This window comes from Rhinopithecus bieti, unplaced genomic scaffold (genome assembly GCF_001698545.2).
Source record: "Rhinopithecus bieti isolate Rb0 unplaced genomic scaffold, ASM169854v2 scaffold_31787, whole genome shotgun sequence".
NCBI classification, from domain to species: domain Eukaryota; kingdom Metazoa; phylum Chordata; class Mammalia; order Primates; family Cercopithecidae; genus Rhinopithecus; species Rhinopithecus bieti.
This window is the reverse complement of record NW_016814655.1, coordinates 2,210,603-2,233,263: the sequence shown is the minus strand read 5'-3', so window position 1 is coordinate 2,233,263 and position 22,661 is coordinate 2,210,603. Positions and strand designations below refer to the sequence as shown.

At 41.0% G+C, this 22,661-nt stretch overlaps 1 protein-coding gene across 1 annotated transcript in view; it reads left to right on the top strand.

Moving 5' to 3' along the window:
- Positions 1-22,661, top strand: part of SORCS3 (sortilin related VPS10 domain containing receptor 3) — a 620,373-nt gene that overhangs the window by 475,927 nt on the left and 121,785 nt on the right. Inside the window, exons 8-9 of the mRNA XM_017851830.1 lie at positions 12,935-13,024; positions 21,204-21,383. Of these exons, the coding sequence (XP_017707319.1) occupies positions 12,935-13,024; positions 21,204-21,383 (270 nt within the window). The remainder of the gene's footprint in view (positions 1-12,934; positions 13,025-21,203; positions 21,384-22,661) is intronic.

Here is a 22,661-nt window from a genome sequence, read left to right as displayed (position 1 = left end):
TTATTATGTGGATTCAGCAGTGGGTAGGGAAGAACATCTTGTACTCTGCTTCCCTGTTTCCCGCAGGAAAGCAAGCTCTTTTATAGCCCCTGATTTTCCAAGACATGGTGTTGTCACCCACACAAAGGAGTATTTGATGTAAAATTACCACCCATTTGTAAAAATTCATGCAATTGTCTTCTCTTTGTATTTTGCTTATTCTGACTCTGGAAACACAGATTTTAGAAGCCTAGCAAAGTGAAAAGAGCCTGGGGTTACAAGTCAGAAGCTTTGAGCTTGGCTTTAAGTCTTACCTTTTAGTACCAAGATGACCTAAAGCAGCCTGCCTAGGCCTTAATTTTAAAATGAAGGTATAATTAGGCCTCACTTGCAGGGTTGTGCTCAGATCACATGAGATTCAGTACAATAATGAGAACTAATAACACAGAGTACTCAACAAACATTAGTTGTTATGATATGAGTGCTAGGTACTAAGAGACTATTACAGATGAGTAAGAACATTATCTAACCTCAAAAATATTACAATACAGCAAGAGACCACAAAAGGACCAGCATCCCTCTAATTTGGGGCAACAGCTGGTAAGTGCAACAAGAAAGCCACAAAGAGCCCTGGGAATCAGAGGAAGAAAAGGTGAACTCCAGCTGGGAAATTGGGGTCAGGGGAGCTTAATTAAGGAGAAAGCTTTTGACATAAACCACTGTGAAATTCATTGATGCTGAAGTGATCTGGGTCAGGCTGAGTCCCTCAAATAACTTGTCCTATACTAGCCATTCTTTGCAAAGTCTCTGGCGTAGACACTTTGGGTTCATTCAGGGCTGCACCATGTAGTGGTCATTGTCAGGGTTTAGAGACACAAGTTCAAATCCAGGCTCTGCCCCCTTGGAGCTGAATACCCAATGCATGTCAGTTAAATTATCAGTAAAGCAGGCTTCATGGTATTTCCTTCATGGGGTCATCGTGTGCAAGAGCAGACGGTGCATATTCCATGGTAAGCATAGAGCCTGGCCCTCCAACAATGTTGCGTGTGCTGGCAGAGGACAGGGAGGCATGACACAGAGAGCATGATGGGGAAGCTCCAAGAAGTAGCAGTTGGCATTTCACAAATATTCATGGCTCTCCTGGGGAGGCAGCAGTGTTTTCTGAGAAACAGCTTGACAGATGGCTTAAATCCATCTACTGCTGTCCCGAAATTCACTCATGAGACATGCAAATCCCATGTTGGTGAAATTTTGCTGTCATATCTAGCAGCCCACGTGTATCTCCAGAAATCCCATGCCCCAAAGAATCCCTAATTCTCTAGAAAATGAGTGATTTTGTTTGCCTTGCCCTTTCAGGATATTTAAAGTATTTTGAACATATCAATAAAATTATTCTCTAAGCAGCTATATGCACCTGCCATTCATGCCATGTGGCTGAAGATGTTTCTGTTCTATAGCTGTGCCCATCATTTTCTGCTTCTCCTTCTCATATTATGTATTGCCTTTAGCCCTTCCTTCTGTGCATAGGTGAAGCTACATGAGCAAATTTCAGTACCCCACACAATCATTAGGATGGGAATTTATAGATCAACTGCATAATTTGTCAGTGAATACACTTCTAAAAGCTTGGGTTCCTGGGAACATACCATAGGTCTACTATAACAATCTAATCGTTGTATTTGTAGAGCATTTTCTGGTTACATGAAAGCATTTTATTACCTCATTTACTCACAAGAATCTTGTAAGAGAAAGATAACTATAATTAGTTCTTTTTTTATATGAAAATAACCCCCAAACTCCAAGATATGGGTTACATTGTCTAAAATTGCATCTCTAATAAATGGTGGAGCTAAAAATAAAATCACAGATGTTACACTGTGAAGGAACAGGACCTTCCACCTTTTCCCTTCTCCTCTCTCACCATTTTGATTTTATTTTCTGAAGTACTGGGATACTATAGAAAAGACAGAGGCTAGTGTCTAGTTTGAGAATATTTCAGTTAAATAATTGACCTTGCAGTGTCCACTCATAAAAGGAATTAGGCTATTTGATGTGTCAAGTTGAATGAAAACTTATACAAGTATTGGACAACCATATAAGCTAGACCTCTTGCAATATCTTCTTTAACCTCCTCTCAGTTCCATTTTCTTTTCTTTTCTTTTTTTCTTTTCTTTTCTTTTTTTTTTTAACAAAACCCTATCAACCCACAGTCCACAAGGAACAGAACTGTTTTGAGCACAGAGAGGGGCAATGTTTTGATAGCAAGTTTGAAGATTTCTCTTTAGAGGTTTCTTGGGCAGTGCTTTCCTTTTCTTTCCCCTGAAACTCTGGTGTTCTTATCTGTAACACTGAAAGTACTCAGTCTTGTTACATTATTTGGGAGTCTTCAAATGCTCCTGAATTTTGGACACTAGGATGATAATGATAAGTTCATATCTGTCATTTTGTATTTCTGCCCTTATTTTTGCTCTTTTACCCTCTCAAATACACACACACACACACACACAAATAGGAAAGAGAAAGTGCAAAGAACTTCCATTTTGAAGGCTCAGGTGAGCATCCCAAGAACTTCTTCCCCTCCATCTAAATCATGAAAACCAGAACACAAAGATAAGTCTTGAAGCCATTAATGGTCAAATGTCTTGGATATCTCCATCTGTGGTTTCCTCTAGAAATTCATCTTGGCTGAGGGCAAGGAGAATTTCCATCCTTTATCCCTGATCAACTGTGATCAGGCGGCACACATGGCTACCCCAGCACCACTTGAAGCCTCCAGGTTGCGTACATAAACTGCCACCATAGTCAATCTCCAGAAGGCCTCTAAGATGTTAGACTGGTGCAGGCATTTTTTGCCTCCAGTTCTGCTGGCTCAGATAATATGCATTGAGTACTTGCCATGTGCCAGCTGCAAGGCTAAAGCTCTTTCTATATTGAATTATATTTGATCCTCATGATAACTTGTCAGTTGATAGTACTAATATCTGCGTTTTCCACAAGAGAAAATCAGGAAGGTTAAATTACTTGTACAAGGTCACCAAACCAGAAAGTGGTATGAGCGGGATTTAAACCCAGGTCTGGGATCCCAACTAATGTGCTCTGTTACTTACTATGCAATTGGAAACTGATTGAGTCCAGTCCCTTTATTGTACTTGAAGGAATAGTGTCAGAGGGTCAGGCATGCTAATTCTTCTGCTAGTTTTGTGTGTGGTCTAGACCCAAACTCTTTGTCCCTTGCTTTCCTAACCCACCACCCTTTCTCTGCCTTACTAGCATTAACAATAGGCAGTGAATGGTCCAAGAATTGCTCAGCAGGGCTGCAGAAGGTAGCAGTTGTGCCATCAGTATTTATTGACCAGTGAGTATGCTGACAACCTCAACATGCATCTTCCTTTCAGTACCTCCCCTACACACACACACACACACACACACACACACACACACACACACACACACACAGCAATATTGGCTTCAATGTCAACTATCTTATTATCTCATGTCTATTCTTGCTGAAACTATTTGGCGGCTATTATGTTAGGGCACCAATAAAAGATTTTATGTGCAAATCTGTTTCAGAGGAGGCCCAGCCATAGTGTGATGCACACATTGGGTAATAGACCCACTCTTTCTAGACAGATAAAACTGCATCAATATTGCAGAGCCTCAAGGACATAAAATGAGCAAACACCAGTTAGACAAACACTGAATTCAAAGTCAAACAGTCTAACAGAGGAGATGACATGCTGGTAGGATACCATGTTGTTCTAAATGCTGTACCACACTTTGATTCTGACTCATAGTGTGGTCCCTAGGAAAGCAGTGTTGGAAAATCAGCTCAAGATGGCAGAAGCCACTGATTCATCCATGCATAAGACTCCAGGGCCAGACTGACGTGTACAGCAACTTCCTGATGAACCTTGTGGCTGTTTATAGACTCCTGTGGTCCAATATTTGGAAGCCTGTTTTGTTTTATTTTGTTCTTAAGATAAATATGATATTTGAAGGAATTATGTAAGTGGAGAGAGTAAAGCCCCAAAACATCAAGATTTATTTTAAATAATATGAACTGAAATAATGAGCAAAGGAATTAGAAAAGTCAATTGTGCATCATAACATCTTGGCTGTTCCTTTTGTTTCTTTAAAGAGGAGGAAACACTGCAGAGGCAGTGTGAGAAGTAACTAAGGTGTACCCTTAGAGGTGGTCATTTCTCTTGGCTTAGACAGATTATTCACATAGTATTCGATGCAGCACAATCCTCTAACTGGAAAAGCTTCCACATGTCATTTCTTATTAATACAACAGCTCTCCTGTAAGCCCAATTATGGTTCCTGTTCACAAATTCCCATAGCAACACCAAGTACTTCTGTGCAACAATGTAGCATTGATTTTTCAGAACTTGGAAATTGATAGGAACCCTCACATAGAAAGATCTGCCTTGGCTGTGGGCACATTAGTCTATTCTTGCATTGTTATAAATACCTGAGACTGGGGAATTTATGAAGAAAAGAGGTTTGATTAGTTCATGGTTTTGCAGGCTGTACAGGAAGCATGATGCTGTCATCTGCTTAGCTCCTAGGGAGACCTCGGGAAACTTACAATTATAGTGGAAGGTAAAAGGGGAGCAGACACATAATATGGCCAGAAGAGAAGCAAGAGAAGAGAGAGGAGGTGGTACACATTTTTAAACAACCAGATATCGTGAGAACTCACTATCGCACGGGCAGCACCAAGGGAAATGGTGCTAAACCATTCATGAGAAATCTACCCCCATGGTCCAATCACCTCCTACCAGGCCCCAACTCCAACATTGGGGGTTATACTTCAATCTGATATTTGGGTGTGGACACACATCCAAACTATATCAGTGAACATATTTTCTGGGAATTGAAAATTAGGTGACATGGGACCCATTCCCCTCCACGTAGAGGTCTGGAAATTTCATATAGCGTGAGGGACCAGCATAACCTTTAAAAGTCAGATAAATTCCAGCTCCGCCATTTATTTGTTGTGTGTCTTTGAGTATGTTATATAATTTTCCTACACCGGTTTCCCTACCTGAACATAAAATAGAAGGCTAGTGTGTACAGAGAAATGGTTGGCATATAATAAATGCTCAAAAATATTATTAATGTCTTTAACATGTATGGTACTGGCAGTGCTATTAACGATAATGATAGTAATAATAATTATTCTTTTGGATATTAAATAATATCATGAAAGTAAAGTACCCAATATAGAATAGATACTCAAAAATATTTGCTTCTGACTCTCTTCTAAGATTGCCTATGTCTACTTATAAATTCTAGAAACAGTTTAAGTTTTCTCCTGTGGTAGAAATAGGCTCAACTTCTAAATCCCCAAAGGGAGCTAGGAAATGACTCAAGGCCCTTTGGTTCTAATTTTTCAGGGCATATTTCTGTCTTTCCTCCAGGGCAAGCCATCATCCAGAAACAAGGATAAATGAAAAAATAAAGGATCTGTCAGATTAGGCTTGGTCACAGCAAGAGCGGGAACAAGTCAGAAGAGATAGATGTGTTTAATGGCCAATGCATTTGTCCAAAGGAATCATTTTCACTGGCCAGGAGCCCAATTAAACCTGTAAAATGGAAATCCAGAAAATCAGATTAACGAGCCAGTCATTAGTAAGGAAAAGACCCAGCTAATTCTGTGTTTAGTGTGACGGATGGGCCCAGAGCAAATAATTGGATGACATTCATCAAATATAAAATAAAAGGTGTCACCGAAAGGAAAAGTGGTAATAATCTTTGGGATTTACAATGCCAGAAAATTTGCTTGTAAGGAAGAGAAAAGTTCATCAAAACAGATTAATAGTCACTAAACTTTATTTCTTTCTTGTGTGCCAGAGAGCCACATGATCACAGAGAAGCAGCAAATGCATGCATCAGCCTGCTTTTACCCTAACATAGTGAAGCAGCAAATGCATCAGCCTACTTTTGTGAGGACTCTGCCCCTGAAGGGGTGTGCAATCTATTTGAAAATAAATTCCTGCTTTTGTGAGGACTCTGTCCCTGAAGGGGTGTGCGATCTATTTGAAAATAAACTCTTTTGACCCTCCAGGAACCAGGCAGGGCTTGAGAGTTCTTCACTACATCTATGTTTTAGTCAATATCCAATGGAGGAAACCAAACTCAAAGTCTTTCTGCTTAAGCAGATTAATCCCAACAATCTGTTATGCAGTAAGTCAATAAATATTGGCCCCCTGCTGTGTATCTGCCTCTATGAGGTGTGCTCACTCCTGGTTAAGGGTTCAGGTGCAGACTAGAGTTGGAAAGCCCGGGTTTATAAGGGTTCAGGTGTAGGCGGGGGTTAGGAAGCCCAGGTTTATATTCTGGCTGTAACAATGAAAGGCTATATGACACTGGGCAAATTAGTGGCTCGCTCTCAGCTTCAGTTTTCTGACCTGTATGAAATATTATTGCATGATATTATTATTACTCTTGGTTTTATTACCTCACTTCTGCTCTCCTAAGAAGATACTATTTTAGAAATATAGCACCGGACTAGATGCAGTGGCTCACATTTGTAATTCCAGCACTTTGAGAGGCTGAGGCAGGAGGACTGCTTAAGCCCAGGAGTGGCTTTGATCACTTTTTGAGACCAGCCTGGGCAATAGAGGGAGACCTAGCTCTAAACAACATAAAAAAATAAAATGAGTCAGGTATGGTGGTTTGCACCTGTAGTCCCAGCTACTTGGGAGGCTGAGGTGGGAGGATTGCTTGAGCTGGGGAGGTCAAGGCTTCAGGGAACCATGATTGTACCACTGCACTCTAGCCTGGGTGACAGAGTGAGACCCTGTCTCACAAAATAAAATTTAAAACTACAGCACCAGTGTCAAAACAGATTTTCCGGGAATGCAGGGAAACAAAAGCATATACACGCGTGTCAATTAGAGATTTTTTAAAAGTTTTTCACAAAAGATGTTAGAATCAAGATAATCTATTGTGTTATTGTGGTGAAATAAGAAAGATGGACAGAGGATTCTTCTTAGTCACAGAAGGAGGAGCATAGCCTTAGAGCCAAACTTTCTGAGGTTTAAATCTGTCTTATCTTGGACAAGTCACTCAAAACCTCTGTAGGGTTGTTATGAGGATTAAATTAGGTAGTTTTCATAAAGGCTATGTGCAGTTCTGAAGTGTGGTAGATGTGCTCAATTAATGACCGTCTTATTATTTTTATTATTATGTATCCACTGGTCATCTGCCAGAAGACCAGTTCTCTCAGTCTCTTTCTGCTTATAAACAATGGAAATTTATTTTTCACAGTTCTAAAGGCTGGAAAGCCCCAGGTTAAGGCACCAGCAGGTTAGGTGTCTATTGAAGGCCTGGTGTCTGCTTCCAAGATAATGCCTTGAATACTGAGTCCTTACATGACAGAAGGGCAGAAGGGACAAAAGCGGGGGGGAGGCGGGGAAAGGAAAGAAAAGAAAAAAGAAACCTATCTAGTTTTCTCCAGCCCTTTTATAAGGCACTTTTCCTTTCCTGAGGAAGAAGCCCTCATGGCCTAATCACCTCTTGAATGACCTCAACTCTTAATACTGTTGCAGTGAGGATTAAGTTTCAACAAGAATTTAGGAGAGGACAGAAACAATCAGACCATAGTGTTCCACCCATGGGCCCACAAATGTATGACCTTCTCACGTACAAAATACATTCATTTCATCCCAATAGCTTCAAATATCTTAATTTGTTCCAGCATCAACTTTAAAATCTAGGTCCAAAGTCTCGTCTACATATCGTCTTAATTAGATGTGGGCGAGACTCAAGGTGATTCATCCTAAGGCAGATTCCACTCCAGCTGCGAGCCTGTGAAATCAAACAAGTGATGTGCTTCTGAAATACAGTGTATGGGACAATCATTCCAATTTCAAAAGTGAGCAAAAGGAAGGAAGGAAGGAACAAGTGACAAGTCTCAGGGAAGTCCAAAACCCGACAGGGTAAACAACCTTAAATCTAGAGGCTTAAGAATAATTTTCTTTCACTCCATGTCCCACCTTCCAGACTGTGGGGTGAGGATTGGGTCTCCAAGGCTCTAGGGGACCCTGCACCCATGGTTTTGGGTAGGTGTAGCACATGTAGTAGCTGTGACAGATTAGAGTCCATGCCTGCAGCTCTCCCAGTCTGGTGTTGCACCTACAGGTCTGGGGTCTGGTGAGGGCTTCCCCTCCACAGTGGCTCCATTAAGCATTGCCCTAGTGAGGACTCTTTGCAGTGGCCCTGCCCTGATGGCTCCTCTGGGCATCACTCTAGTGAAGACTCTACTATGACCCTAGCCTTATGTTGGTCCTTTGCCTGGGCTCCAAGGCTCTCTTGGGCATCCTGTGAAATGTAAGTGGAGGTAGCCCTGCTTCCACGGCTGTTGTACTCTGTGTGCCTGCAAAGTTACCACTATGTGGATGCTGCCAAAGTTTATTGCTTGTGTCTTCTGGAGCAGCAACTTGAGCTAACTTGGGTTTGCTTGAGCCGTAGCTGCTCAAGGAGAGCCACACCAGAATGTGGCGATCAGAGACTTGAGGTGGTACTGGACAGAGAGCCCCAACATCCCATGGGAGCCTGGCTCCTCCCTTCAAATTGTTTTCCCCTCCAGGCCCTGGCACTCTGGGCCTGTGATGGGCATGGCAGCCTCGAAGATCTCTGGTATGCCTTCTGGGCCATTCTTTCATTGCTCTGATGAATAACATCTGGCTGCCTTCTATCTGTACTAATCTTATCAAATGGTCCCTTGGCCACACCCTTGGTGTTCTCTCTCGAACTTGCCTTTTTAAACTTTACATGGCCAGGCTGAGAATTTTCCAAATCTTTAAGTTCTGTTTCCCTTGCAATTGTAAGCTCTGTCTTTAATTCATGTCTCTCTTCTTGCTTTTTACTATAAATGGTCAAAAAAAGCCATGCAGCACTCTCTACATTTGCTTTGATAGTTCTTGCAGATATCCTTGTACCTTGCCTACAATTTCTGCTTTCTACAAATCTTTAGACACAGACACAATTAAGCCAAGTTTTTTGCCACTTTATAGCAAGGATGACCTTTTCTCTAGTTTCCAATACCTTACTCCTCATTTCCATCTAAGACCTCAACAGCATTGCCTTTACGTCTGTATTTCTACAAGTATTCTGTTCATGACCAGGTAAGTAATTTCTAAGGAAACTTAAATTCTTTCTACAGCTCCCCGCTTCTTCTGAAGAAAGGCCCTCACCAGAATTGCCCTTAATGCTCTGTTTCATGCAATACAGCGTTTTTTTTTTCCTAGTATTCACTTCAAAACTGTTTCTACATCTATTCATTACCTGATTCCAAAACCACTTTCATATTTTTAGATATTTGTTATAGCAATACCAATACCAATTCAGTACCAAATTTCTGTCTCAGATCATTTCTGCTACTATAACAAAATTATTTAGACTACATAGTTTATTTCTCACATCTGTAGAGGCTGGGAAGTCTATGACAAAGACACCTGCAGGTTTGATGTCTGATGAGGGCTTGGTCTTTGTTTCCAAGATGGTGCCTTGAACACTGTGTCCTCACATGGCAGAAGAGATGAAAGGGAAAAAAGAAGGTTAGTTAGTTTTCTCTAGCCCTTTTATAGAGCACTAATCCCTTCATGATGGCATAGCCCTCATGTCCCAGTCATGTCCTCAAGGCTCCACCTCTTAATACTGTTGCACTGAGGAATAATTTTCAACATTCATTTTGGAAGGGACACAAACATTCAAACCATAGAACCAGCATTGTCTAGGAATAAAGTAGGTCACAACCTTGTAATAAGCTATAGAAGAATAATTATAGGAATGTCTGTGCCATGAGAGTGAATGTTGAAAGTGCTATAGAAATGAAAAGAACAAAGTTCAGTAATTGAGAGATAGGAGAAATTAGAATGAATTGGTAGCATTCAAAAACCCTTCTATGAACTCATAGGATTTACACTGAGGTTTAATGCATCAGTTGGATTTTGGCAAGTACGGAGAAGGACACAGTCAGGACAAAGGAAGATTGGCAGGATGAAGCTTGGTATCTCTGGGAGATACTACAGTATCAGAGGTACTTGGAGACCCCAGGGCTCTGTGGCCTTCATGTAGCCCCTTTATGTTTTGGACCATTCGACAATGCATTTAAAGTATAATTTCTATCTTCATTATTTACTCAAGCACAAACTTTCCTGGGTTGTGTGTGAGCTCGTAAGAGAGTCTTTGCTTGTGCAGGGCTATAATAGACATGGGAGGATGAGTTCTCAAGGCTGTGGGACTGATCACGCTATCAATGGGACCACTCTATTCTCTTTTGGCAATTGGTGACTTGGAAACCTCAATGCGCCCAGCCTTGCCTTGGACTTCTCATAAGAGGCGGAGTGGTGCTATCATTTTGTTGGCTGTTGAGGTGGCTGGATCTTCCAAGGAGAAGCTCCTTTTAATTGATGATCTCTGGCTAGCATTCAGGGATGGGACTTGCTTCTCGGACGTTAGTCTGCTTTCCCAAGAACATGTTTGGTGAGGTTCAGGGTGACCTGTAGAGAGATGGTTATTAAGCATGATAGGTGACCAGGGGATATATTTTGGGGGTGTAAAAGCTTTGTCATCAGGTATAAGGACTCCTCTGGGGGTGATGAAAATGTTTTAGAACTAAATAGAGGTTCTGGCTGGATCACACATTGTGAATGTACTAAATGACACCAAACTGTACTCTTTAAAATTATTAGACTATGTGAATTTCACCTCAAATAAAAAAAATAAAAAAAAAAAACACCTTTCTCATCATTGTAAACACAGAATTCAGGAACATATCTACATCTGAGAGAGGCAGGGGGTCAGGGCAGATGAGGAGCACAGAGGTCTATGCAAATTGTTGTTAAAAGTCTAGTTCTGAGGTGTTCAAAGTATGGTTCCCAGACCAGCAGCATCGGCATCACCTGGAAATTTACTGGAAAATTTTTTATTTTTTTTGTTTTGAGACAGAGTCTTGCTGTGTTGCCTAGGCTGGAGTGCAATGGCGTGATCTCGGCTCACTGCAAGCTCTGCCTCCCGTGTTCACACCATTTTCCTGCCTCAGCCTCCCGAGTAGCTGGGACTACAGGTGCCCGCCACCACGCCCGGCTAATTTTTTTATTTGTAGTAGAGATGGGGTTTCACCGTGTTGGCCAGGATGGTCTCGATCTCCTGACCTCGTGATCCACCCATCTCAGCTTCCCAAAGTGTTGGGATAACAGGCGTGTGCCACCGCGCCCTGCCTATTAGAAAATTCTTGATCCCCCATCCAGATCTATTGAATCAGAGACTCTGCAGATGGGCCCCAGTAGTCTTGAGTTTTAACAAGCTTTCCAGGTGATTCTGATGCATGCTGAAGTTTAAAAACTTTTGATCTAGTTTCTGGGTTAGCAGGTGTGTTTACATGTGTTAGTTTTCTAATTAAATGTAAATCCAAATTAAACAAATACATACAATCATGTGAGAACTAATGGTAACTGTGTGTTCAGATCTAAGGATAACATTTTATGCACTTGAGACTTATTTGGAAAAGGAAAAAGACTTCCTAGCAACCTATGGATGTTAATATAGCAACATCCACCTCTAAGTCAACACAGAACAATATAGATTCAGAACAGATGTTGCATCAAAATAAAAAAGTTTTAAAGTCCTGAAATACAAGGCAAGAATGATGGTAATTAGATATGGATGTTGCTCCCTGAACATCAGGGTGAAAACCAGTCTCTCTTCTTGCTTCACAGCATAAGCCTTTGCACCAAGTTTTTTCCAAGTCTCTGCCTTCATGCTGACTCTGACATCTGCTCTACCTGGCAGCGTGTGGTGCCTGCTTTGTGGGCTTCCAATCTGTGCAGAGCAAGGGGTAGCCATGGGAGATGTCATCTCCCTCCCCGAGTGAGGAGAGATGGGTGGCTTCAGTAGAGATGTTACAGCTCTTCTGCTCCCAGCAGGGCCTGTGGATGGCTGCCAGGTTTGGATCAGACTGGGAGGACTGGCCTGTCTCCAGCATGTGCTTGGACCTTAGTGAGAATGAAGCATGTGCCTCGAGTAATTGCCTCCTCAGCGCAGCAGCCTGGTTGCTATTGTTGTCCTGCTATTTTTTCTGAACAAGCCATGTTATCTTCTCCTGTGAATATTAATTTCCCCTGAGTTAGGATAATTGGGCCGAGAGCAGCCATCTGCAGAGCTGTGCCATGTTGGCCGGGCTTTTCAGCAGGCCCTGGCCAGCGGACCATTTCTTGGAGTGGTTTCCACTTTCCTCCTGTTAAGAATCTATCCTTTCGCAAGTGAGGTTACAGGGCTTGTCCCTGAGCCTTCTAGCCAGAGATAACACAGTTGGGACTCAAACCCAGGATTTCTGAATTTCAAATTTGGAGTTCTTCCTCTACCTTTTGATGTTTTTAAGTATCTTGTACATGGAAAGAGTCAATAAATATCTGCTCAATACATGGATTTATAAATATGAGGGAAAGAAATCTGTGCTTAGATCAGAAGTGAGATTACATTTCAAAATAATGAGAGCTTTGAACAGTAGTCATTATTCAGATCCAGGAAAAAATACATTTGACAATTGTGTTATGGTTGGAATGAATTAATAAACAATTCAAAAAGAGTAAGTAGATCCTGGGTGTAGCCCACATTGATAGCTTCTCTGTTTTTAGTTAAAAATACTTACTAGGTATGTACCGTGTGCAGAGCACAGTGACCAAATGGAGTCAGTCCCTGTTCTGAGGGAGAATCTCTCAGTGGGAAAGATTGTTGTAATTGCCCACCTGTGATCTAAGCACCATGCAATGAGAGCAACTCAGAGTGCCGTGGGATTAGAGACCCAAAGCCAGCAAGGAATATTCTCTAAAAGGTAATTACAAACCCATTGTGGTTGTCGACAGGAGAGCTAATACTTTCCAACTTGTGCATGATCTGTGGCCTCATCTGATCTCTTTGTGTTTCCCCCACAATCTAGGTAACAACTGGTGGAAGAGCCAGCTACTACGTGTCTTATCGAAGAGAGGCCTTTGCTCAGATAAAGCTGCCTAAGTACTCGTTGCCAAAGGTACTGCATGCACCACCAGCGGTCCTGGGTCCCTCCAGGCAAAGGGAGGGTTGGAGAGGCTGCCTTGTCGGGCAACTGGGAGGTTTGATCTGTTTGGAAGGACTGTTGGCATTTAGACTCACTCACCGCCAAGTCGTTTAGCCTCCCTTAATGGTGCACAACCTGGATTCTGTATTCCTGTCTCAGCTGGGTACCAGCCAAGAGCTTTGATTTCTTGTAACTCAAAGTTCTGGTATAACCTTGGGTCATTTCTCAGGGGCAGTAATGAAAGGAACACTAGCTTTGGAATCTCCTCTGAGGGGCTCTCCCTTTTGCAAAGGGCTTTATCACCAAATAGAAGGCCAAACTCAGGCAGGAGGACAGATGCTATATGAGTGTGCATAAAAGTGCACAGATAAGTCTGGTGGTTTTCTTGCTTCTTTCTACATTTTAAGGCTAAACAGCAATGTATTGCCTATGTTTCTACTCCCCCCACCACCATGAGTAATTAAAAAGGGGTAAACTAATAGAATGTTAATATCAAATGTTGGCATTTTAACATTTGATTTAACTCTTCTATTGAAAAATCATAAAGCTTACTTTGGGAACCCCATTCCTTGTGAACATTGGCTTCTGGAGGGAGATGGACCTTAGAACCTCATTGTGAAAATGGACAGGTTATAATTGCATCACTTAATGAAGCTGCAAAGCAGAAAAATCTCAGGCTGCATACGTATCAAGTGTAATGTTGCAAAGACTTGGGTCTCTAAGCTGGTGCTAAGGAACATATTATGAAAGGTTAAATGAGGACAGAGCTGGAGGAATTATGGCATGAGAAAGTGGATAATTTCCTACCCCCAGTTGTTATTATTCATTCATTAATTTATGCATGCATGTATTCATTCATTTAATTCTTTTATGCATCTGTTCAACTATTCTTTCTCCATTTAACTTTTACTCTGTGAACTAAACTCTATGAATAGAGTAGTGAATAAGATACAAATGGTCCCCGCCTTCGTGGATGTTATGTTCTGGAAAAAAAAGACACTGAATAAGCAATGATAGGTATGAGAGTGTTATGGAAGTTCAAGGGCCATCTTGGCATACAAGGTGGTTTTAGTCAACTATGGGAAGGGAGGGCGGTTTCCTAGAAAAAGTGATGTTTAAGTTGATACAAGAAAATAAAGGAGTCAATTCTGCAAACAAAGATGGGGAGAAGCTGATAGAAGATATATGCATAGGCCTGATTTTAAGAGACAGCACACTTCATTCAACAAACTAAAAAGCCATCTTGAGAGATTGGGTTGCAGAGAGGCTGGTAAGGTCAGTAGAGACCACTTTAAGTAGCTTCAAGGGCCATGGGAACCAATTTCTTATTTTCTCTACCCACTCCCTGATTAGCTTTATGGGACCATTGTGTAGTATTGTGTTTGCAGGATGTACCCATCAGATGTTCTAAACCCAAACAGGAAAGAGGTATTCCAGCTTGGATAAGGTTAGAAAGGGGAAATTCACAGTTACGCTCTTTCTAAAGGAGAATGCCTCATTACACTAACCTGACAGTCTCCCATGTTTCTAAACCTAGGAAATGAGTGTAGGGAACTTTCCAAGCCATCTCCCTGAGGTAGGGATTATTTTATCTCTGTATGTGTGCATATTTTATGTATTTTTAACCTTCTCAGGAAAACAAACCATTCACTCCCCTGGACAGTGTGGCTGCAGGTGGGGACAAATGAGGCCCTGAATTGATCACAACCCTAGAACACTCCGTTAATGATTAGCAACCCCGAGGCAATTTATTGTGGTGGAATGCCATCCGCTCAGTCCCTTTTATAGAACCTCATCCAGAGCAGCTTCTCATTAATATGAGGGCTGCTGTGAAAATAGCTGGATGGTTATCGATCCCCTTTATTAGCCAGTGCTGGCCCAGGTTTTCATAGCCAAAGCTGAAGAGGTGGGGACAGAGAGGGTGGAGGGAGATTGGTTCTTTCCATTGTTTAAGAATGGAAATGGCTTTTAAGCAAGTTGTTGCTGTTCCATGCAGTGCCATGGATGCTTTTAGGTGGTTTGCTTAGAAACAAAGGCATGAAGAGCTCCCTGTCATCATTGCCCTTGCAGCTCTGCTCCCAGCTTACATGTTCAGAATATGCTCTCCTGGGGTACTCCATAGCTCTGGAGTGTTTGGCAGAGAATGAAATGAGTGCCATTGGCAATAAGCAGGGTTATTAGGAGCCGCAGCCTTGTGCTGAGCCCTCCATAACTCAGTCCCTGGGCATCAGGTTGGTGCTCTCAGTCCAGCAGGCATGAAAAGCACACAGCAGCAGAGGGCATGGGGCAGGTAATAGGGAGCAGGTAACCTAGGAAAAGACAAGTGAGCTTATGAGCAGAAACCCTGAGCTTTCATTCCAGCTCTACCACTTACTTATCCATGAGCCCAGGTCTTCACATCTGTGAAATGGAGATAATATTGTTTGACAAAGTTGTGAGGATTTAATGAATGGCTCATTGTTGGTCAAGTGTAAAGCGCTCAACAAATCTAAGGAACAGTTTTGATTTGGGGGCAATTAATACTGAGGCTCTTAACCTGTCCTACATGGAGATCAGTGTTCACAATGGCATCGCATCCCAGACTGACCTTGGACTCAATATTGCCTTAAACCCTCACTTTACCACTCTGAGCCTGATATACCCTCTTTTGTCTCTTAGATTCTAGACTTATTCTTAACTTACTACTCTAATAAATTGTTTCTACAAGAGAAAAGATTTTTGTTTCTTTCTGTATGGGATTCAGGTTGAAAGTAAAAATGTTGATCTTTGCCTGAGCCCTGTGCTCCTGGAAAACAGCCAAGGTTAAGAAACTCTGCACCCTTTTGTGTTTGGGAAATGGCTTATTGCAGACCCCCTCTCTGCATGAGACTTGATAAGACTCAGATGTCTGCCTTGTTTACCTATAATAGGATCGGATTCCCTTTCTTTTTCTCATAAATGATTTGCTAAAATGTTGTCTTTCTGGCCAATCTGGACAAAATGCCTGCTAATTTGACTTGCTCAAACTTAAAACCAGCTTTTCCCCTTCCTCAAGCCCCTGAACTTTGACCCATTCTTGAGCTTGTGTAAGCAATGGTAGCTGAAGCAAACATGGCGATGAGGAACAGCCCCCCTTCGCAGCCCTTCTGAGAATCAGCCAACCCCAAAGAAAATTTCCTGTTCAATTGCTCAATCATGCCACCTGCACACCCTGCTTTTCACGCCCAATTATTTCTAGTCTTCTTTTACTTTCCCCTGTAAAAGTAATTCTTTTCTGTCTTTACTTCAAGGTGCTTGCAGGTATTGCAAGTCTTTTCAAATAAAATCTCTTCTTACCTAAGTCTGGGTTCATTTTTTATTTGACAGTAGAATATGGTTAATTCTGTTTTGAATAATGAAAGAGAGGAAAGGGAAATATGTCTTAGAAAATTCATTATAATGATAATGACAATGATATTAACCTTTTGTTTCCTCAGTTTTTACATTTCCCCAAATACTGATTTATCCTTCACTGCTGTGTCATGGCCACACTTCTTAAAGAGTTATCTGTAATTCTAATCTCTTTTCTCATTTCCCATTCGCTCTTCAACCTACTGCTGTATATTCTCTGCCTTTACATCCGTCTATCCACTATTTCACTAAAAATCCCTAGCCATTGCTACAGTGGCCACCTGCATGCCAAATCAAATAGATGCCTCTACATCTTTATTGGTTTTCACCATTCTGGAACATTTGACACTGATGAAAATAATCCATACTTGATACTCTTCTCTTTCGTAGTTTTTTTTAATGAGAATTTTTTTTGTTTTTGTTTTTTTTGTGGATCCCCTTCTTACCACTCTCTAAATGTTGGTGTTCCTAAGTTCTTCTTGTATTCTGCATGGTTCCTGGGTGACTTCATCCCTCACTCTTTTTCAACATTGGTGACTCCTGTATCTACAACCCCAGCCCATATCTCTCCATTGAGCTCTAGACCACATATCCAACTGCCTATTTGATGTAGATCCTCTTAAAGATATCCCATTTAACCAAGGTCGGAAACTAAGCTTCTAGTCTGCACTTTATAGTCCTTATATCCCATTTTTCTCCTATGTTTACTTATATATTCCATTTATTTTTCAATAGTCTTTTGTTGGATGTCTACCATGTGCCAGATACTCTGGTGAGTATTAGAGATAAAGTGATACATCAGAGAACATAGTTTATACTCTTTGGAATCTTATAATCGAATGAAAGAGACAGACATCAAACAAATAATTACATAAGTGACTATTTAATTATAATTATAGTGAATTCTATAAAGGAAAAGAGGAGTTTCATAAGGCACGTATCTGAGGCATTATGTATTTGTCCTACTCCCTTCTCCCCCTGTAGATTTTACCTCCTTACTATCTCACCAGTCTGTGTCCTGGAGACCTCACGGAGAACCGGCTTCCTTGGTTCAGGCCCTGCTGAGTTATTATCTGGACTGTTGCTGTGACCTTTTAAGCCTTTCTCCCTGCCTCTAGCATTGCCCCTCTCAAGTCCCATCTTCACAATACTTCCACAGTTAATTTGATCATGCAAGGATCCCTATCCTTTCTAACTAAATCTCTGTATATATCAATTCTAATCATGCCTTTCTCTTGCTTAAAATCTTGTGATAATTTTGTGCTATTCTTTGGGCAAAAGTTAGGTGTGCCATATTACCCCTGATGATGTAGCCACTGTCTGCCTCACCTCCTTCAGAGGAAAACTGCATTTATGTGATACAGATTCCCACACATTTCATTGATTATTCCATCCTGATTGTCACCTGTAAGTGTTTGTACTCCAGTCACCATTTTTAGCACCTCTATCATAGCACTTAGTCAAGTTTGAGAAAGGCCACTAGAGTGTGTGATGTCTCCACCATTAGAGGACAACTTCTTTAGGGCAGGTTTTACTTTTTCTCTACTTCCATTGTCTGACACATGGCAGATGCTTAATAACATAGTATTTATATAATAAATAAAGTTACATCAGGCCCAGATTATACGAAAATGCTTCAATAACAGTGAAGTATTTTCACCATTGTTCACCTAAGAAGTCACAGGTTTTAGTTTTCAAAAGCAATCATAACTCTCACAAATTATTGTCTTGGCAGAGCAGACAGGGAATGTTATTTATAATTGCTTTCCAAATATAAATATGTATGTGATTATGTCTGATGCTTTTCAGGTTCCAAGTTTAGTAAAGTCCCAGTCTAAATTTACTCTTATTGCATTTTCCCTCTTTGGATTTCTCTCTTTACCACCACATTTTTCCCTGCATGTTCTCAGGACCAACAAGTAAGGCAAGGACACATGCTATGGAGCTAGACTGAGGTAACTCAGTTCAAGAAATAAGCTTCATTATTGTTCAGGTCTCTATTGAACCAATTTTAGCTAATTATGCTTTTCTTTTTCTTGAGGACTGAATATTCTAGTTATTATTGGTTGACCGCATTCAACCATAGAGACCTATTTACACAGAGGTTATGTATTTCAGAGTGTTTCAAAGAGTGATTCCCTGGACTTAGATGCACCAGAATCATCTGGAGGGCTTGTTCAGATGGAACAATCTAAGGGTCTACTCCAGACATACTGAATTATAATCTCAGGCAGTGATCAGGATTAGAGACAGCCAAGTTTTCTGTATGTGCATTTTAAGTTAATGTTCTCAGCACAAGTCTGCATGCTATTAAGATTGCTAGGTCATTTTGATGCACACCAAAGTGATATCCCCCACTGATACAGTGTTTAAAAGTTAGCTTCTTGATTAAGATTAGGTTTAAATTAAGATGTAGGTTTATATCTTAGTAATGTCATTTATTAGCTTTGGCAAATTAAGGAATTCTCAAACAGATATATCAGAATTCTGGAAATCAGAGACCAGTCTTACTCCAGAGCCTGGAGCACTTATTCACCAGGTGACACAGCCCCAGGACTGCATTAACCTAATATGCACTCACAGCGAACCTGGCTGCCTCTAATCCTGACCATGCCCTGGTGTTTTAAGTTGTTCTTTTCCCATTTCTTTTACATTAGTTTAGTCTAAAATAACTTAGCTCATTCATTTTTATGACTAAAACATCTGGGAAAAACCAGGCATTTCTATTGCATTTTTAACAGGGTAAGTGAATTTAATTCGTATTTCCTGCAGCTGCAATTTCCCCTCCTACTGGGTTCTTGGGCATTCATTCCACACCAACACAACACGATTTCCTCACATGGTTTTTAAGAGTAAGCTTTTTTTCCATTTTCAAGCAGCTCAGCAGGAACCTGTAATTCTACGAGGTGTGTAAGCACAAATGAGCAAGTGAGGTCTTAGTCAAGGTGACCTAGAGAGTTCAAGGCCAGGGGCTGAGATTTGACAAAGAATCTTCAATAAAAAGATCCAGAACTTGCTTTTCTACTTCTCTCACCTCTAGGTTGTCCAAATCAAATGGGTTTACTCCTTTGTAAATCGTCTTAGAGGAACTCTCTGTGGTGCTGACATTACAGACATTGCTGTTTCTTTTTACTTGAAACGGTTTCTAGGAAAGGTTGGTCAAACACAGTGAAGGCTAGACTCTGCCTGATTATTAAGTTACAGTCAGCTCCAATCCCCCATCATCCTTTTACCAGTGCTTTCCACCACAGCAACAAGGTTGCCTTTCCTTCTGCTGTCTATTACTCTTTGGCATGTACACCAGTATGTTTATGCAGATTTTAGCTACTTCCATTTTTGGCAAATGATTGTCCATGTCCTCCTGACTGTGTCAGTTCTCTAGGTAAGGGCTTAAATTTGTGATAATATTTGTACAGTGCCTACCTACACAGGCAAACTGACTTTTATAAATTATTTTGCATTGTAAACTACTAGATTTGATTTTAGAAATGATCCAGACAGAGCAAGACCCTGTGTGTAAAATTTTTTAAATTAAAAAAATTAAAATGATCCAGTCCAGGATTAAAACTAAATGATGTCAGGGACCAGGAAGTTAACATGGTATGTAAGTGGCAGACCATAAGAACATATGGATATAGAGGGCTGAGACCCTAACTCGGGGTCCTGACTCCATCTGAAAGACCACAGACTCTGGTTTTCAGTACAGAATATGGCCAAGCTAAACATTTGTGATTCATATTTGCTTCATGAATCATCAGTTTGAAATCTCTAATCTAGAAGTTATGTATCCAATGACTGGAAACCATCCATTAGGTTAGAGTCAGACCACAGAGGTTCAAAACCTGGTTCTGCCATTCGATAGCCATATAATCCGAAATAGATTAGTAAGCTTCTGTGTGCCTGAGTTTGCTCTTCAGTAAAATGGAAATAATCATACCACCCCCCCTCACAAAATTATTTTCATTTTAATAGAAAAGTACATTTAAATGGCTTAGAATAGTGCCCAAAGAGATGTTTTTCTTGGTAGCCCAACCTTTTCACTAGGTGAGAAAACTGAAGTTCAGAGAGACTGACGCATTCAGCATCATGCAGCTTACTTATAGCAGTGCTTATATTTTGACCCAGAACATTAAATTCCAGGTTGAGTATCCTTTTCTCTATATCAGTGATCTTCAATATAATTTTATTGGCAGCAGAACCCCTCTTACCTTTTACTCCTAAAGTATTACACAGAACTCCAGTGTATACAGCAGATGCAAGTGGTTCTGCTCTGATTGAAACAGGATTGCAGGTCTGGAGCTCCACTCATGGATTATACCTCCATGCCGCATTTCTTGCAATCCTCATGACTCTGAAGATTCTAAAGAAAAGTGTGTAAACCACCATACTACAGAATTTAAAAACATGAATGAATATCTAATGACAAGATAGGCTGTGTCTTCATTGCATGCGTGAGCTTCCTTGAGCAAGGGTGTCTGTCTCTGTTGGCACTAACTCTTAAATTTCAGGTATAACAATAAAAAATGAAAGTAGATGAATCCTTGGAAGCCATGGGAAATGATATCAACCAAAGCCCCTAACACCCATTTTGCTGTCACTTAGCAAGGAACAGAAATCATGAAGCTCATAATTTATAGCCTTGGTTCAACATGGAATTGTTTAACATTGCCTATAACTCAAGCTTTTTCTCAGCAGTTTCATAAGTCATAGTAATTGCTTGGCATCCCAGTGGGCAGAGAGATGCAGAGATCTGCTGCCTTACAAGCCTTCCATCTTCTTTCAGGACATGCACATCATCAGTACAGATGAGAACCAAGTATTTGCAGCAGTCCAAGAATGGAACCAGAACGACACGTACAACCTCTACATCTCAGACACGCGTGGGATTTACTTCACTCTGGCCATGGAGAACATCAAGAGCAGCAGAGGTCTAATGGGGAACATCATTATTGAATTGTATGAGGTATGTAGCCAAAATTGTCCTTCCCTTGGACCTATCTTTTTCATGAATTTTGATGGTATAAACACAAGCGCTGGAGTTCTGGGTTCAGATTCCAGCTGTACCACTTAGCAATTGTATGATTTTGGGCAAGGGACTTAACTTCTATATGCCTCAATTCTAGTAAAATAGAGATGAAATATTTACCTAAGGAGATTATTGTGAGATGAGAGATGACGGATGTAATGCATCTAGTGTAGTGACTGATTCAACAAAGTTAGTATTCCTGTATGTATAAACAGTTGATTACTAGACAGAAATTAAGGTACTTGGCATAGGTGATTTTTTAAAATAGCTTTGTAAACTCTGTGTTGCTTTTGTGGACCCTGAGTGGAGGGAATAGTGCTATTTATGTGCCTTAAATTACTTGGAAAGTCCTGTTTTGTGAACAAATTTTATAGGAAAATAAAAGTGAATATCAGTGGTGGGAATGAGAGTTTTTCTAAGATGCCACCAGATGCCAACATCTGTGCAGGGTAAAAAACTGGTCTTGACAGGAGTGTGTCACTTATATTGAGCTTGTTAAAAAGTGTGATAACTAGTTAAAGAATAATTAGGAAACCAAGTGACTCCATGTAGTAACTGTAGTGAGAAAGAGAGAAAAAAATAAACTACTTTCAGTGACCTAAAGGATGTGGTACCTTTTATAGTGGCACTATGTGACCTTTGACAGTCCTAGATCCAATGAAGGAACTTGACTGACCTCCTGGATTTGAAGGACTGAGTTGAGCAATGAAGGCGTGTCTCATTATCCAGTATTCACAAGTAACCAGTGGCCACACCCATACAGACTGTGATGGTTGAGATCATTCATAGAGATACGTTGTCTATTCTGGGTGGTGGCCTTGGAGCTGGGTGAGCTGTTCCCTTGTGGGTTTTCCTCTTGAGGAGTAGAAGTGGCTACATACATGGCCTTCTGCTTTACAGTGGTCTCCTCTGAGCAGTGCCTGTCAAAGTCCCAGCAGCCCTAAATTGGTATCTAAGTTGGCTATTCAGTTACCGAGTGATATGGTTTGGTTCTGTGTCCCTACCCAAATCCCATTTCAAATTGCAGTCCCCACGTGTTGAGGGAGGGACCTGGTGGGAGGTGATTGGATCATAGGGGTGGTTTTCACATGCTGTTCTCATGATAGTGAGTGAGTTCTCATAAAAGCTGATGGTTTTAAAGTGTGGAACTTCCTCACTCCCTCTCTCTCTCTTGCCACTATATAAGACATACCTTGCTTCCCCTTTGCCTTCCAT